The sequence below is a fragment of the Corvus kubaryi genome, unplaced genomic scaffold (genome assembly GCF_017639235.1).
Source record: "Corvus kubaryi isolate FWS band 111438036 unplaced genomic scaffold, C.kubaryi_AGA036_p1.0 37396, whole genome shotgun sequence".
Classification (NCBI taxonomy): domain Eukaryota; kingdom Metazoa; phylum Chordata; class Aves; order Passeriformes; family Corvidae; genus Corvus; species Corvus kubaryi.
In genome coordinates, this window is record NW_024581135.1 from 23,742,716 (window position 1) to 23,760,173 (window position 17,458).

General features: G+C 41.4%; 1 protein-coding gene across 1 annotated transcript in view; it reads left to right on the forward strand.

The window, feature by feature from the left end:
* The first annotated feature begins 19 nt into the window (after nt 1-19).
* Nucleotides 20-17,458, forward strand: part of UBE2E3 (ubiquitin conjugating enzyme E2 E3) — a 57,429-nt gene continuing 39,990 nt past the window's right edge. The window contains exons 1-3 of the mRNA XM_042041058.1: nt 20-169; nt 1,454-1,656; nt 3,820-3,870. Of these exons, the coding sequence (XP_041896992.1) occupies nt 1,463-1,656; nt 3,820-3,870 (245 nt within the window). The 5' untranslated portion in view covers nt 20-169; nt 1,454-1,462. The remainder of the gene's footprint in view (nt 170-1,453; nt 1,657-3,819; nt 3,871-17,458) is intronic.

Genomic DNA, 17,458 nt, shown 5'->3' on the forward strand with positions numbered 1-17,458 from the left:
CCCCCCCTGCTCCGGCTCTCAATGTTCCACACTGCCCGGCCACAGAGCCGCCGCCGCCGCCGTAGAGCCCCCCGGCCGCCTCCGTCCCCTCCTCGGGCGCCGCGGGCCCGGCCCGGCCCCCCGCCATCCCGCCCCTCCGACCCAGCAGCGGGACAGGACGCCGGCGAAGGTAAGGGAGCGGCGGGCGAGGCGGCCGCCGCGGCGGCTGGGCGAGCGCGGTGGGGGGAGGCGGGGAGGAGGCGGGGGGGCTGGTAGAGGAGCTTTGTTCTTGTTTTCGGCGCTCGCTGCCTGGCGGCGGCCGGGGGCGCAGGGCCGGCCCGAGTTCACGCCTCACTTGGTGCACACGCACGGTGCGGAGCGGGGCCGGGCGAGCCGCCGCCGCCGCCGCCCGCCGAGCCGAGCCGAGCCGTGCCGTGCCGGGCTGGCGCTCCCCACAAAGCGCGGCCGGGCGGCCGCCTGGATCCAGCCCTGCCGCAGCTCCCGCCGCTCCTCCTCGGGCCCCCCCGGCCGCCGGGGCAGCCCCCTCCTTCTTTCCCCCCCCCCACCCCCCCGCCTTTCCCGATCGGCGGAAAAATGTCGGTCTGCCTGGCGGAGCTGCGCGGGGAGCGGCGGCGGGGAGAGCTGTGCAGAAGGTGCAGTTTGAATTATGCTTCTTCCCCCTCCGGCAGCTCTGTGGTGGCCAAATGCAGTTCTCGCTGCTGGCCATGTAAATAACCGGGGCTGCTGCTACCCCAGTGGCTTTAAATGCATCGCGGGGCTTTTCCTCTTCCTACAAAAAGCCCTACCACCAACAAAAAACCGAACCTCGTTCCCCCCCGTGCCAGCCCTTTAAATGCTCAGAGCAAGTGTACATTTCCATCTGAAATCAACCCAAGTGTTACTGGCAATGTATTTTCACGGAGAGAGGAGAAGAAGGGGGATCTGGCGTTTGGACCCAATAAAATGCTCTGCTCCAGTGTAAATATTTACAGGTTATTAGTGACTTTTTAAAAAACATTTTCAGTGAGGTCTGTTATTTACAATGTGTCATAAGTTATTAATGTTCATTGCCTAAGTACCCTGCTAAATCTGTCTCATGCCTTAGAACAAAGTCGACAATTGGCATATTGTTTAAAGTATGAAAAAAATGCGAGTGGGTTTAAAAATTGGAAATATCTGTATTTTCAGAAGTGTAAATATTGCTTTGTAGCTGTCAAACTCCAGCCCTTGGGTATGAGACAAAGGAGTATATTTTGATTAATTTCTCAGTGAAACCGACTTGTCACCTATTCAAAGTTTTCTGGAACTTGGGGAATGCCAAGAGAGAGTCCTGCCTGTTGTACGAACTCTGCCTCTTCCCCAGAAAAGTTCTGCATGATGTCCAGTGATAGGCAGAGGTCAGTGGAACTTGGGGAATGACCAGAGAGAGTCCTTCCTGTTGTATTAACTCTGCCTCTTTTCCTTCCCCAAAAAGTTCCCCACGATGTCCAGTGATAGGCAGAGGTCAGACGATGAAAGTCCAAGTACCAGCAGTGGTAGTTCAGATGCTGATCAGAGGGATCCGCCTGCACCTGAACCTGAAGAGCAAGAAGAGCGAAAACCCTCTGCCACCCAGCAGAAGAAAAACACCAAACTATCCAGCAAAACTACTGCTAAGCTATCTACTAGTGCAAAAAGGTAAAGGGAAGAGTGAAACATCCTGCGGTATTTTTACACAGTGTTTGGAGTCACCGTACCTGCACTGCACTTGTCAGGGCAGAGGGATTCTGCTTGTAAAGCTGTGTGGAAGGGAGTGAATGATAAACTTTGGTAATACAGGGGCCTGCTAAGCAGAAGCAGTGCCTTAATTAATCCAAGTCTTGTTGGGGTAACACTTACACAGACATGTCCTATGTCTTTTGAGGAGTTGTTACAGAGTTTGGTAACTTACAGGCTGACTGGGAGGGGGACACCTAGATACGTTTTGTATTTGCAAAAATGCGTGAGACAGCTTTGGCACTTTTTTTCTGAGTTAGGTTTCCATGTCTGATTAGGGTATAGGGTGGAGTCCTCCTGGAGTATTTTATTATGGTCTGTAGACTGATGACAGGCAATGCTGTCTAATTAAAGAAGTCATAAAAACCCCAGTGGCTTCTCTGGGCCTTATGAGAGCTTTTCATGATGCTGCACAGGAGAGCCTTACACACCCCAAAGGAATGGGTTCATTCTGCAATTCTCTCGGGAGAAACTTAGGTGAGTTTTCTCCCTTAGGATCTGTGGATTTAAACCATCACGTTCTACAGGTAGCCTCTACCTTTAAATATGAGAATCTTCAGAAACCTTGTTTAGTTACATTGGTTGCACTTTCATTTGCATATAAGGTTATTGGCAGTCTGACTCTCAAGATGTGTGCTCTGGTAAATTTCTCAAAGATCAGCTGTGTGAAATACTCAAACTTTAAAGTCTTTAATTCCATCAGTCTTTGGAGATGAAGCATAACTTTCCAGTCCTTTCTTTGGAGTTGCTTTTCTTTGCAAATATTTACACATATCCTGTAGCAAGAAAAGTTGTAAAATAGCTGTAGTAGCTTCAAATTTTGCTTATTCAGCGTGAGTGCTGTAGCTCTCACTTTTAGGAACACTTTAGTAATTTTGTATTTGACTTGAAATAAGTAAATTCTTTTTGAAATATGTTAAAATTGTTGCAGAGAATGACTGGGTGGCTTTGGTGACTTTTGAGATTGATAAGGAAATCCTTTGAAATAGGACTGGCTAAAGAAAAAAAAGTTTTGCTATGTAGCCTTTGTAATTTGTTGTTACTTGTCTTTATTTGACAAGCCTGAGATACGGGGTTTTGGAACTGAGTTTTCCCATCTTGTTTTTATTTCCCTTAATAGTTGCAAGTCTAATTCCATGCATCTCAGATAGTTCAGTAGGCTGACTGAACTTATTGATATTCGTGCAAGGACCTCCAGAGCAGTTTCTGCTAGCTCATATGTTAACACCTGCTATTTTGCATGAAATTCACAGTATTGCTCATATGGGTCCTTTTGTGAAGAGAAGTCTTACTCGATATTTTTAAGAGAAGTTTAACATGTGTATTTTGAAATTGCACCTCTCATATACCTGAATAAACTTAAATTGACAGGAAGTTTTCAGTACTCATTTTTCAGATCTTAACTCCTTGTGAATGGCTGGGATAGAGTAAAGCTAAGCACAGATTATTTCAAGTTATTGTATCACTTTTTATCATGTAAATACAGCTACTGTATAAGGTTGCAGGAGAAAGGCAGCAGAAGGTATGGAGAGAAGCAAAGTTGATCCAGAGAGATTATTCCAGTAACAGAGACAGCCTGGCAGATCTGCAAATCCACTTTTTAAACATACTGCAAAGTAGTAGGTAAAATATTGTGAAAAGAGTGTGTCTGCTGCCAGCGCAGTTCACTTGAGCCTCAGTCACAGGTCCTGTAGCTCTGGTTTAAAGTCATTGTCAAATCTGCCTGTGCAGGCTCCCCCCCCCCGCCTCATTTGCATATTAGCTTGAAAAGAAAATCTCCCTAGTAAAAAGTGCTCGGATGTGAAAAAGAGTTACTTTTCTGAATAGTTGTGGGAAATTTCTACCCAACTCAGCTGTAAGTGTTCTGTTTACATACAGTGTGGAGCAGGAAAAAAGCTGCAAAGTTTCTCAGCTGTGGGATTTGGGTTATGCCTCTGAGAACAAAGAGGAAGCAGCCATGTTAGCATTACTGAAGGCAAAGCCAATCTTGCATTTAACTGCATGGTGGTAGAGGGCAGTGTAATTCCCTGATTTATTCTATAGACTATCTCAAATGCTTTGTGTCTGTTCTCATTTCACCAACAGAATCCAGAAGGAGCTAGCTGAAATAACCCTTGATCCTCCTCCTAACTGCAGGTATGTAATGGCTTCTTAAATTGTGTTCGGTGGTAGGAAATTAATGTGCTCAGGTTAACAAAAGGGAAACTTAGTGTTTACGACAGGTGACTGTTAGACAGAAATTGCATATAGCAGATTGAACAAGCATAAAAAACGTTTGAAACTGAAGTTTGATATTTTGTCTGCATGTTGGAGGTGTAGTCATTAGTGATTGATGTACACAGTAAAATCTATTCAGTTTGTTGTTCATAGCAGGTCACTGCCTTTGCGAAACATTAATTATATGAACGTCAAAATACGCTGAAGCTTTCAACTGAACGTCTGCATGTAGTTTGAACTGGGTTTTTGAGTGCTGAGTTTATAGAGTGATCTTTTCATGCTGAAGTAAAGAACCGTGTGTGATTTTTATATGCTTTCTCTTAGTGTGTTGTTTAACACATAAACTGAAGTATTGCCTCTAAATTTACGTGTCTGTTGGTCAAAGTTGTAGTCTCTTGATAAAGAATATTTTTAGGGAAGTTCCCAGCTTGGGAGGCACTTCTGTTAGGTTTTAGAAAATGAAATGTTAAGCGTGGAAGACTGAGTGATTTAGTCTTAAAGTGATGGTTTGGAACTGGAGCACTGGATCTGTAAAAAAGTTAGACAGTAGCACAGTTAGTTGATTTCTCTCTATCTTTTGCATGTTTTACTTTTGTTTAAAGGATGCATAAAAATTCTCATTAGCTATGTGCATCCAGTATTCACATTTGCAGTAAAGCTAAATTTAAATAATGTTGCTTTCATTTGAGGCGTCTCAGTAAGATTTCTGACTGGAGGGTATCTTAATAACTCGTGTAACAGTGAGCCATGTACGTTTTTAAAGAAATGCTGGAAATGCTTTCTGTGTTGGAGTTGTTTGGCTTTTGAATAGTTGGAAAGGTTTGGTGGGTGTTTTGTGAATTTGATAAAATATGAGCTTTCTTCTATCTCACTAATCCATGAGTGCAGGGGCTAAACCAGAGCAGTGTTTTATTGAATTTGTGGTGAAGGCGTCTTGTCCTGAGGACTGTGCTGTAGATTGCCTATGGCAGTGTGATGTATTTGCATGCAGGGTTGGTCGGTGGCTCTCGCCCTTCAGTAAAGGGGAGCTCTTATGAGAGAGCAGTCTGTTTCTTTTGGTTTTTTGTTTGTTTGAGGGGTTTTTTTGTGGGGAGGTGGTTTTGGTTTGGTTTTAAATAACTGCTTTAGATAAGTTTTAATAAATCACTGCGATCTAGTTCTGTGTTAGTCCTGCACTTTATATTTGGACCATCAAAGGGGCATGGTAGAAGAGAAAGTATTTAAATGAAATAGAACACTGACACTGCTTACAGTTGCCAAAAAGATAATTGTAGCAGTTTCGGGTACAGCAAGTTACAGCTTTTAGAAAGAGAAGCTTCCCCGTTCACACTCTGCAGTACTGTCTGATACTCGGCTCCTTGGGAAATCATGTTCCTCTCATATTAGCGCAAGAGATCATTTTGCTTGTGAGCTGGTGCAGTCCGATGCCAGGAATTCTGTTGAGAATGATGAAAACACCCCAATGTGTCTAAAATTATTCAAGTTTCTTTCCTACAGAGAGTAGGAAAATAGGTTATTTTTTGCCAGTGAAGAAGTCAATGCTTCTGTTCCCATAGGTATTTTTAAGAGGAATTTAGTGGATTTACTCAGTAACGACTTTATGATGAGTGCATTTTTACCTTTTGCAAAATAAAAAAAAATATTTAAAGAGAAGCTTCTGTAACAGAAGATCTGGGTTTTCATAAAGAACAATTTGAACAGAGTTTCAGTGCCCAAAGTATTTACTGTTCTGCTGAAACTGACTTGTTAGAAGTAACCTTTCTGGTAGAAGAGGTAAATGCAGCTGTGTGTTATGTGCAGAAACAGTTGACAGTAGGGTGTAGTAGCACAGATTAGGCTAGAGACCAACACAGCAGACTGATGATACCTCTGCATTGTTCGTCATGCAACAAGCAGTAGAATTCTACTTACTACATTTCTTGTGAAAAAAAAAGAATTTGTAAAAAAAACCCCAAAACATTTAAAAGCGTGTATAACTTAGACGTATTAGTATGTGCTTTAAAAATAAAAGCCTTGTGTCTGTGTTCTCCCAAAAACAGTTTTTCGTGCACAGTTGTTTCTCCTCCAGTTCTAGAGCCCACCCTTATCATTTGCAGTCCACATGTTGCAAGCTTCACAAGAATACATCTGGCAACTAATGCTCTTGGATGCTGATAGTCCTTCTGGTTACTCAGTTACATAAGTAATGAAAAATTAGCAATTTTTAAAATGCAGTAATGGCACATGTAAAACATTAAACATTACTTTACCAGGATAGAGTACAGATACTGAAGATTATGTTGACCTCTCTCATGTCATGTTAAACACTGCCACTTCTCACCTGCCAGTGCAACTGCCCAGAGTCACCCCATGGGAGTGACCGAAGGCTGATTTAGCTACTCTAAAATGACACTGACTGGCTGCACTGTGATTCTCATGCAAAAGAAGTGTAGATTGCCCCAGCAGTTATTTTTCCTCCAGTCACATCTATTGCTATAACACCTGCTTTATAAAAATCCCAGAGCCCCAAAGAAAGCCCCATTCCGGGGTGTGCTGAGCAGGCCTGGGCTGCACGTTAACTTCTGTTTTAGGCACTGGGATGGCAGGATGACAGGCACAGTAAAACTGACTAAACAGTAGTTTTTTGCTTGCCTGTCTCAACAGTAAAGATTGATTTCTGATTCTGTTAATTGGACAATGAACTGTTGAAAAAATCATGTTGTCACGTATCATGCTGTCATGTTTGTGAGCAGTGAATATGAGCTGCATCTTGGGGGTACCAACTATAGAACTTAATATGTTCGTGCTGATAGCTTTACTCTTTAACATGCAATAGTACTAAATTCCTGTGATTTTGGTGTGATCGTCAAGAAAGATAAAACATCAAAAGCAATAAAATTAAATTCAGTCTTAGGCCACTAAAGATGTTGGAGAAAAATTAAGTGCTGCTTTCTACTCAGGTTTTCTCCTGTTCAACAGAAAAGCCTGAAACAAGTCAATTTCTGTCCAACATACACCATAGCACTAGGATACATAGGTAAACTGAGGACACAGGTATCTGATTCCATTTTTTCTTGCTTTTGCTGGCTTAACTCAAAGCTGTGCTACTTGGTGCAGCCTGCTGTATTTAATTTCTTTTGTGCTTTTAATAGCATAAAGCAAAGCTAAAAAGATCTTGGCCCTATTGCTCCTAGGCAGCTCAGTTTCAAGCCATGGCCAGGCACTTATACATACTTCAAGGTATGGAAGTGTGCCAAACCCCACTGTTACAGACTCTCAGGTAAATGCTGCAAAGATTTTGCATGTAGTGCATGGTAAGTCTGGGCCACAGAGATGCTCTTAAATAGGTTTGACATATCTGGAATAACTATTTTCAGCTCATAGCATAAAACTGTTTGGATCAGAGGTCACTGCTCTGTAGTTAAGGTTATGTCTGAGGCTGCTGTTGTGACCTGCCCAACTTGGAGGCTGCAGCTCAGGTGGAGCAGAGCACTGCTAGCTCCAATGCTCATTGTATTTCCTGGATTTTAGGGCTGGCACAAGTGGGGCTGTTCCCAGGAGTGCTGTGATTTATAGCAGCTTCCTTTAGCTGTTCCTGGTTGCCCTGATGATCTACAATAACAAAAATGTGTACCAGTTTTCTTTGCTCCCTTTTCCTCATTTCCATTCCTAAACTGATCATTGTTCTTCTTTGTGGAAAAGTTTTTGAAGTACAATTTAATAAGACTCATGTCAGCTTAGTTTATAGTTTACAGCCCATTTTACAACAAATCCACTTTAGTATAAACTTTGCAGAAAATGAACGCAAACACCAGATATAGTGTATTCACTCAGAGCTTAATTCATGTGGTTTAAAAAGTGGTGAGTTGAAATAGTGTATCTTTCCCAGGCAGGCGGGCGAATGTAAGTCTTTTGTATTCTGTACTGTAAATTGGCTTTAAACTCTTCTCTTTGTTAAATTAAAAAGTAGATATTTGAAAGCAAGTGGTTGAAAAGAAAAAAGTAAAGAGGAAAGGCCAGACACAACACATGCCTTGGAGTACTGGTCAGAGAAACAACTTGCTTTCTTCGTACCTTCTGGGAAATGGGGCTTATTACTAAGGGAGAGCTGTTTGGATCATCCCAAAAGCTCCCTGCTCTCTCATCCTGTAGCCAGTGAGTGCCTGACTTTATAGGTCTGTTGGAATAATTTTCCTTAATAGGGATTACTGTATTGATTCCTATTTATTTTTAGGCCTGGTATGCTAATATGTACTAATGTGATTTCTTGAGCAGTACAACAAAAGGTAGCAGTTGATGATTTTGCTGTTTGTAGCCTCTCTTAGACTTGCAAGGAGGTTGATGGTTTATGAGTAGCTCATTTTGAAATTATTTATTTTAAAATAACACTCCAAAGTATGGGGACTAAGAACAAATGAAAGCAAGACATGTAGGGGGTTTGTTTTAATACAGGATTCTTCTGCTTCCTAAGAACTGCATTTGTCCCTTTCATTACTGCCACATCTTGGGCTAATTCTACACTGCAGTGTTGCCAATGCCAGGGTCTGGAGTTTGACACAAAGAAGAATGCCTGCAAAACCCCGGCAGGTGAACACTATTACTGCTTCAGTTATGGACCCATGAATCCAGATGTTTGTAACTGTCGGACTGTGCTTGTTATTCCATCAGTGTGGAAGCACTGCAGTGTGTGTTTAAAGCAATATTGTGAAGTTATTCTTCAGAGCAGCAATTTAAGCTCTTTCAGTTGAGCTGTCTGAAACAATGAGGAGCAATGAACAATTGTGCTGGTGGTGCAGGCTCGTCCACGTGCAGAGGTAGTGCAGGATTTGAGCTAATGCAGCCTTGTGTTTGTGAGGAAGGTGCTGCAGTTGAGCTTGTGGGAGCATTCCTTTTGTTAACATACTCTCTCTACAGTAAGGTTATAGGCAAATGTTTACTCTGCAAACAGTTGTGCCTGTTGAAGATGTTACTGCACAGCTGTGGTTTGCTCCAGTTCTGCCACGGAGATGACTACTCCAGTCAGAAAGTGAAGCACATTCATGTGATTACTCTGTCATGCTCCCCAGGGAGGGGTGTTAAACAAAAAAAAAAAGGAAAAAACATCATCCAAGTTCGTTTAAATGGTTTAAATAGGTGATTCAAATGAACTCTGCTGGATTTTTCCTCTCTCCTCTCAGAGTAGGCATTGTTCACACAAAGCTTTTTGCCACACGCACCAGGACATGAATAAGTCAATCCATTCCTTTGTCTCTCAAATGTAGTAAGTTTCCATCTCCCCTTTGTCAAAACCAGGCATTCTGTTGCTTTTATGAAATCAGGAGGAGAAAGAATATTTTGCATGCAGTCAAATAGCAGGCCTCTACACAGTTTCACAAGTGTGTGCCCATCTTCACATGTGTATGTTTTTTTTTTCCACTCAAGCTGTTGACTTTTCAGATCAGTGTAAGTTCTCCAGTTCTGTGTTTATTCTGTTAGTTTCTTGTTGGGCAAATGTCTTCATGTTACTAAGTACTGAATCTCAGTGACAAAATAAAATGGTCAGTTTTTCTGGTTTTCACCTCTGCAGTGAAAACCCAGTTGTGAACACTAAATGGTTCCCTATAGAAGAGAAGTTGATTAAGGTATGTAAAAGATAGTTACATTAAGAGTATGTACATAAGTGCTTGTGGTGAAGCTGAATGAGCAAAATTTTTAAAAAGTCACCCAAACTCTACTTGATAATGTATCTTCTGACACTGACATTATGCGTTTTATTGTCTCTCCCTGCCCAGCACTTTGTCACCACTGAGTGCAATAAACGCATTCTATATGAAAAGAAAGCTGAAGTTTGCAGAATGGTTCCATGAATACAAACCCACACTATTATTTTTAACACTTCCTTCTCTATATAGAAGTTTACTGTTAAAAAAATACAATGAAGAGGGTTCATAGCTCCTGTAAAAACATGCTTGAAGTAATTCTCAAATGAATATTGAAATTCTACTTGTTACTATTGTCCATCTCTCATTTACCTAGAATCATTTCTCCTAAGCGTTTTCTTCCATTTTTGTTCTTCCCTCCTTTTTTCTAACCAGGAGGCTGTAGTCCAGGTCAGAGTAGGAAAGAGTGGTATAAATTAGCACAGCAGTCAGAAGTCTTGGTATTTTTGTATTTCTGTCCAGGTGTAGTAATAACCTTTATGTTGCAGAATGGCTTTTACCTAATTTGCTGGCAGTCAGTGAAGCTGCTTAAGGAAGAGGGAGGATGCAAATTTAGAAAGGCATTTCAGTAAAACGTTTAAGTGTTAAGTAGAGCTAGAGTGCCCTGTTATTTAATTTAATTTTATTAAACAAATGCAATAGTGAAAGATTGTGTAACTCCTGAGCATTTTGAATTGTGAGAATATTTAAATTAATTTATTTTCAGTTGAGACTAGATGACAGATCCACTAACTCAAAATGCCTCAAGCTTTGGGGTTTTTTTCCCCTCTGCTAGTATTGACCTCTTGGAAGCTATAAACCAAGGTTTTTTATCAGCCCCCACACAGTGAATTTCTCATGCAAGTATTCTCAGTGGCATAATTAAGAGAGGGTTATGCAACACAAATCAACATACCTACTTATGGGAGTAAGTTTTCATGCCTGCAGATTTGCAGGTTTGACACTGTGTGAGCAGTGTCCACAGTACTGTCCTACCTGCTCTGAAGTGTCTGTGTGCTAGTCCAAAGATTATATAGATATTTCACTAGTTTTCAATAGCACTACTGTCAAAATTAAAAAAAAAAAATTATGGTTGTCTATCTACTTCAAAGTTGCAGAAATAGTTCAAACATTTTTGATTCAGCTGCTGGTGTTAAAGAACTGATGCCCATTATGTCTTAAGTTTTATCTGGGAACAATAGAAAAGCCTGACAGACCAGTTTTTTAAACAATTCTTTAGGCATTATTGTGCAGAAATTTGTAAAAAAATGCCAAGTAGTGGCTCTTAGACTTAAGGACAAATCTGCTTTTTGGATATCCATTTGTATAACTGTACAGGCCCTTCAGGCTCTGTGATAAAACTGACTAAAATATGCCACGTATATATATTTTTTTCTTTTTACATTCAAACTGTGCATTGCTCACCACTACCAGCCTGTCATACTTAGTTTGTGGTGAACAGTATGTGTGGCAAGGTCCTAGCACTAAATGCTTCCCCCTCAGACTGACTTGTCTCTGTATATCAGTTTCTTTACTATTACAGACTTGGGACACCTATTTCAAATTCAATTTAACAAAGCGTAAATACAAGAGAATCAGCTAAACTGCACTAAACCCTCTATGTAAAATTAACTACTTCCTATAAAACTCATGTGTGCAGATTTCCTGGAGCTGGTGTAACTCGGGTTTGCATAGATATGGAACATTCTGAGACAGGTAATACACAGATCATGAAAAATACCTTGAGCATATCTTCTGAGTTCAGGGCTGGGTAGGCAGGAGCAAGGATATCTCGGACAGGGGCATGTGTACCAGGAACTATGCTGTTACTTTACCTTGATGCCTTACTTTGAGCCAGTAACTGCTGGTGATAAATGAGTCCTAGCCTGCTTGTGTTAATTTGGATTAATTTTCCCTGTGCAGAGAGTGCACTATACTGTTACCTAGTTCAGAACTGTGGCTGAAGCAGTTGTTAATTTTATAGCACTTACTGTAAAACAGACTGGCCAGACCTTTTAGGAGCTCAGATACAAGTTTAGTTGACAATGATTAAACTACCATTGTAAGCATTGCTTTCAGAAACAAAGGAGGGGTAAAAAAAGAAAGGATTTTTTTGATGAAACACCGAAGTGACCTGTAGTTAGCAGTGAGTCACTTTCAGGCTGGAAGAATCTGTAGAGGACCATCTGACAGTCCCTAGTAATTGATCTTTTCCTTATTGATGAGGATACTGGCCTAGAGCATATAAATACTGCATTTGGAGTTAACAGTGGGGAGGAAGGGGTTGTAGGCACATTGGAGGACAGGAGTAGATTGCTAAATGATGGGGGCAAATATGGGAAGTGACCTTAAAAATACCATATAATTTAATAATGAGAACTGCAAGGTACAGCGCTTTAGTAGGCATAATCAGCTGCACAAATCCATGGGGAAAAAAAGACTGGATGAGGAGCAGTTCCTCACAATAGATGTAACCACTTTGAGGATTATGTGCTTTGAAGGAAGGAGGAAAGAAAGGAAAAGATCTTTGGATATAGAAGAAAGTTGCTGCAAAGGAAATAAGGTGATTGTTGCTAGTCCAGAGTTGGTAGTTAAGGAAAGCAACTTCAATTGCCATAATGAAGACCTAATATCGATGTACCCAGACATAAAGACAGCATGCAAAAGGTGGTGGGTCTGCTTTGCCAGAGGTTTTTAAGAAACAAATGGCTGACAGGAGCAGTTTAGATACAGTTGATTCTACTTCAAGCAGGAAATAGACTAAGTGACCTCTTAAAGATCAGTTTGACCAAACTAGCTTTTATACTGGATTTAAATGATAATGCTAAAGGAAAGCTTGTGGGGAAGTGATTTTCACTTCATTTAAAGACTGTATTTTAGTCAGGGTTTTGTAGTGTGATCATCCTGGAGCATATACAGGTACTATGATTCCAAGCAGCAGCAACATTTATTAAAAAAGTCACTGGAGGTGCACAGATTTTGTCCTGTTGTCAGTCAAAAAAAGCAAATGTCTTGTGATTTTTCTGTTGATTTATTATTCCACTTTGTCCCCCTCCTCTCCCCTACCCCCCTCCCCCCAGTTTTGGCTTTGTTTTAATTTTTTACCTAATCCTACTTTAATTGCACAAAGTTGTCACCTTCTGCCAACTAGAAATAAACTGGTCACATGTCTTCAGTTCTCCAGAAGTGTGTCACCTTTGTGAGAAACAAATAGCACTGGCTGTGCAGTAGATCTTGATTTTTGGTAATTCATGTGCTCTGTGCTTGGATTCTCTGTGTTTGTTCCACAGGCACATGAGTATCTCCAACTCTGAGCTAAACAAAAGCAAGGGGCATTTTTTTTCCTTTCACAGAGGCAGTTTGCAGTAGATATGCAAGCACTAATGCATCTTGTACAGCGCCCCAAATGGATCCAAGCACATCAGAAGGCAGTTGCATAGTACTGTCTGTGACCATGGATCCTGTCTCGAAGCACCCTCTAGAATCAGAGCTCAGACGATTGTAGTGAAAATGTAAGCAGCCTGGCAGGTTTCCAGCTGATGAGTTAATGCTGCTATAAACTTGAGTAGTTCCTCTCTGAGGCATGAAGAAGGGTGCAGGCGCTGGGAAAGTAGCCAGCAAAGTCAAAGAACAGACGGCAAAGCTGAAGGCCAGCCTCAGGGATTCACAACAAATTGTCTTGGAGGTGAGTTCCTCCCTTGCCAGAAACCCTTCATGTAGCTTCAGTGGCAGGGCTGGAAATCAGTAAGCAAATTAAGGTACTCATTCAGTGCACAGCCAGCCTGCCTTTTGGGTGCTTGTTTAACATAGCTTGAGCAAAGGTAGCTGTGCCCAGCACGCAGGCCACCCTGTGACTGGATTAGCAGTATGGTGCTGTAGAAAGCCAAGGGTTCTCAAGCAGTGCCGGCTCAGTTCATTGAGCTTGGAGCTGCAGTGAGGTGGTTTAGGTTTGAACGCAGGTTATCACTTCACTCTGAAGCTGAGACATGAAAGTCACCAAAATGTGACAGAGTGAATCAGTAGAGCTGGTCAGATTTCATTGGACAAATGGAAACATGGGTGTTTTCCTTTCTGTAAGGGAAGGTTAGCAGGAGAAAGCTATTTTTGTTTGCGATTTCAGTAAAGCGTTTACACAGTAAATGCTTTGAGCAGAGTGGGTTTTGGGGGGCGGGGAAGTGTTTCAATATATCAGTAGCTATGCAATAGGAGAGATGTTCAGCTGAGATGGTGGTTCTTGCTGTGAAGGCTGCTTTTGTGGCAGACTGGGCAGATTCCTGCCCAAATACACCTTTTCTGACAAAGGACCTGTCTACTGTGTGTTCACTGCCTGGGCTTTGCTAATACTTTAGCTGGTGTTTGTCCTTCCCCCTGGTATCCTAACATCAAAGACTTCATCCAGGCTGGAGGATCTGAGGGGCAAGTGAAGTGGTGCAGTGATGGTTAGTTGACACAGAGCTCTGTGTTGTCATTGTGCATAGTGCTTGTCCTAACTTGTTCTTAGATAACCTAGGGCTTATCTGTATCTACTTCATTAATACCAATGGCAGAAGCTGTGGTTGGACATTACAGATTTAGCAACCTCTCCCTCTACAGACACCCTGAGGGCTCAGAGAAACAACACCCATATGCAAATACCTGGTTTTCTGTTCAGAGCTTTGGACTTAAAAGGAATATTATGAGTTTTGGTTTGATTTCTATAAAGCTAATGCAAAGAGAGGTCTTAAGAGTCTGAAATCAACTTGCACTGAACACTCTAAGACTATATTCATATGGAAGCAAATCCAAATGATCTAAGTTACACAGCACAGCCTACTGCACCTTAAGCATTGCTTGAGTGATACAGATTCTTATGTAAAAGGTAGAAATACTATAGAACCTAAAATTCTACAAGTATGATTAAACATTAATCTGAGAGAGTGGTCTTCATATGATAAACTATTTGAGGCACAGTCAGTGGCTGCAAAAGTGTTTCTTGTCTGGAGTAGAGATTTTGTACGGTACCCATACAAGTTTTATACAGCCAGGTAGTGCCTAGCTCCACATTCCCCTTCCTCTGCAGAGTCTTGGATTGCTGAGGTAGTGGGAAGAGTTGCAGTAGCAACCTGGCTGCTGTGTATTTCGAGTTTGGTTTGCTTCTTCCTTTTTTTTTTATAAGCCAGAATTCCAGGTGGTGTACTTGGTCATACCAGAACAAACACACCACAACTTGCTTTTTTAGAAGAGAATCAAGTGTCTGAAGTGAAAGGGACATCATCAAAACAAAGCAGTGATTTGTTTGATAATACAGAGTAACAAACCTTAAATAGATCCATATGTGGAGAAATCAGTTACTTTTGAGGTTCTCTGAAAACAAATGCAATGAAAGCATTTGACTTTAAAGTATTTTGTTTGGTTTATTTTTCATGGTAATACCACAGACTAGCATTATTTAAAGTCTTTGTTTTCTGTTAAACCTGCTTGGGTTTTTTTGTTTTAAGAATAGAAGGAGCGAAATAATTTCCTATCAGTTAGAAGGCAAACAGTGGTGGCTGTTGATACTAAAACAGCTACTGTAGGCTGAGCACCATGTGGGTCTCCCAGATATAAAGGGCATTCTGGGCAAAATTCTTTACAATGACCAGTGTGCCTTACTAGAAATTAGAGAGGAGGGGGTCAGGGATGGAGGAAATAGAGATGTGAGCTGTACTACTCTGATAAATGACTTTTCATCCTTCTGGATGCTATTTATGCTGTTTCCATTGCCTCTGAATTTCTCTGCGGGCCGTACATTTGTGCTGTAGACAGCTACTGCCTAGTTTTCATTCAGGAAGGACTGTAAGAGAGGTTTTGGTAACTCTGCTTTTTTTCTGACAAATGCAAGTTGGTGTGCTTAATTTTTCTTTACTCCCAGATTCTGACCTTGGAAAAATAAATATAAATAAAATCTCTTATCTGGATTGTCAGACTCAGCTGTGCTTGCACTCTCTTTTTGTTTTCAAACATGGGAGTAAGGAGACAGGAATGACAGTGAACACATCTCTCCCTATACCTGAGATAAGCTGGATACCTCCCCACTAAAATCATCCATCCAGGCTGGGGATCTTTCCAGTAGAGATGACACGTTCCCCCCAGTGTGATAGCAGCTGGTTTCAGGAGGTGGGAAGATAAGAGTGCTCTTTGAAAAAAAATTGCTGCACCAATAGAAATATCACTTTGGTTTTCTGCTTCTTGAAAGTGTGTGAAGAGCAGGTAATCATGAGACACTGTATTGCCCCAGGTCTTAGTCCAAATCCATTTATGCATGGAAGAGTTCCATGTTTGTTAACTTTGAAAGAGCATTGACTTTTGAAGCCTGAATGAAAAAAAAAAAAAAAGAAAGCAACAATAAATTGTGCAGTAGCAGTCCATGCAGTGCACTGAATATTATTTCTGAAAGTAATTCTGTTGATCTTTTTCTGAAGTCGGTTGCTGATCACAAACTGAGGGGTCAGTTCTGGTTAGCTTTGCAGTAGATGCCATAAGCAATGAATGCTTGACAAGAGCGCCTGAGAGATGCTGTGCTACGTCTGCTTGTGCTTTCCATATGCAGCTCTCTGTTCCCTTCAAAGTCATCTGGCAGAGTGCAAAGCACCATGAGTCATCCTGGCACTGCTGGAGTGTGTAACTACAGTCTCTTAGCTAGGTGCAAGCCAGAGACTGGCTTTTATCCAGTCTGGATGCAGAGCAGGACACAGAAACATCCCATTGTGCCGTTCTGTCTTAGGGTGGGTGGATAAACTGCAGTATGTTGGGTGCAGTTTGAAATTGCACCAGCTGCATGTGCTCTCGAGAGGCTGAAGGCTCCATTAGGAGTGAACGTGTTCCTAGGGCACCCCGGCTGTGCTCCAGAGCCAGCAGTGCAGCACTAAGCCAGGGCACCTCTTTCTCCTGGCAAGGAACAGTGCTGGGCCCAGTGTGCTGCTGGTGCGGCCGTGCTCTGCCTGGAGCTCCAGTGACCGTGCTGATGGGCACTGCACCTCTCAATCTCTCTGTAGCTTCTCTGAACTTTTTTCTAGCCTCTAAAGTTTTAATGTTGGAGTCTGGATCACCACTGGAATAGAAAATTGGGGAAAAAGATTTTCCTAAGGGAAGTTTGAAAGATGGAAGCTTTACTATAAAACCTTTCTATTCTCATTTTTGGAATCTGCAGTAAATTGCTCCTGATATTATTAATTCTTCTGGCAAGAAGAGTTAATTTATGTATTAGTCTTCATGCTGCTGTATGAATTATAGATTTAATTATGGTCCAAGTGCTCAGAGCTTTGCTGTTCTTCTATATGTTAAATATAGTGAAAAAATAAGTGAGTAATTTTTTGGCTTACTGAATAAATGTAAACACTTGGAAACTGTGCAAGGGTATAAATAAAGAGAGGATTTACTTTGCAGAGAATGTTATTATCTACTTCAGGGTATTCTGCTTTGTGGGGAGGATTAGTGCTCTGCATTATACTGGGATACACCTTTTTACAGCTACTACTCCATGCAGCAGAAGATTAAAAAGTTTTACTATCATTCCTTTTATTTCCAAATTTTCTTTTGCAATTACAGCTGATTACTAGTGGCCAAAGGTTGATTGGAGTTAATATAGCCATAATGAGAAACACTCTCTGATTCCCTGGTAGGTGTAAATAAACTACCTACTTGTAGTATTCCTCTGCATCTGTGTTACTCAGTCTTTCCTTTTCTTCCTGACAGTTTTGTTCTCATACTGCAAAGCTACTTAAGTGTGTTTGTTTCTTGTCCTAAACCAGTTTTCCATCCTACTTTCTCCTAATGTATATGAAAATTTACTTTTTCATTGCAATTTAATTCCATAAAACTCTTTTCATAAC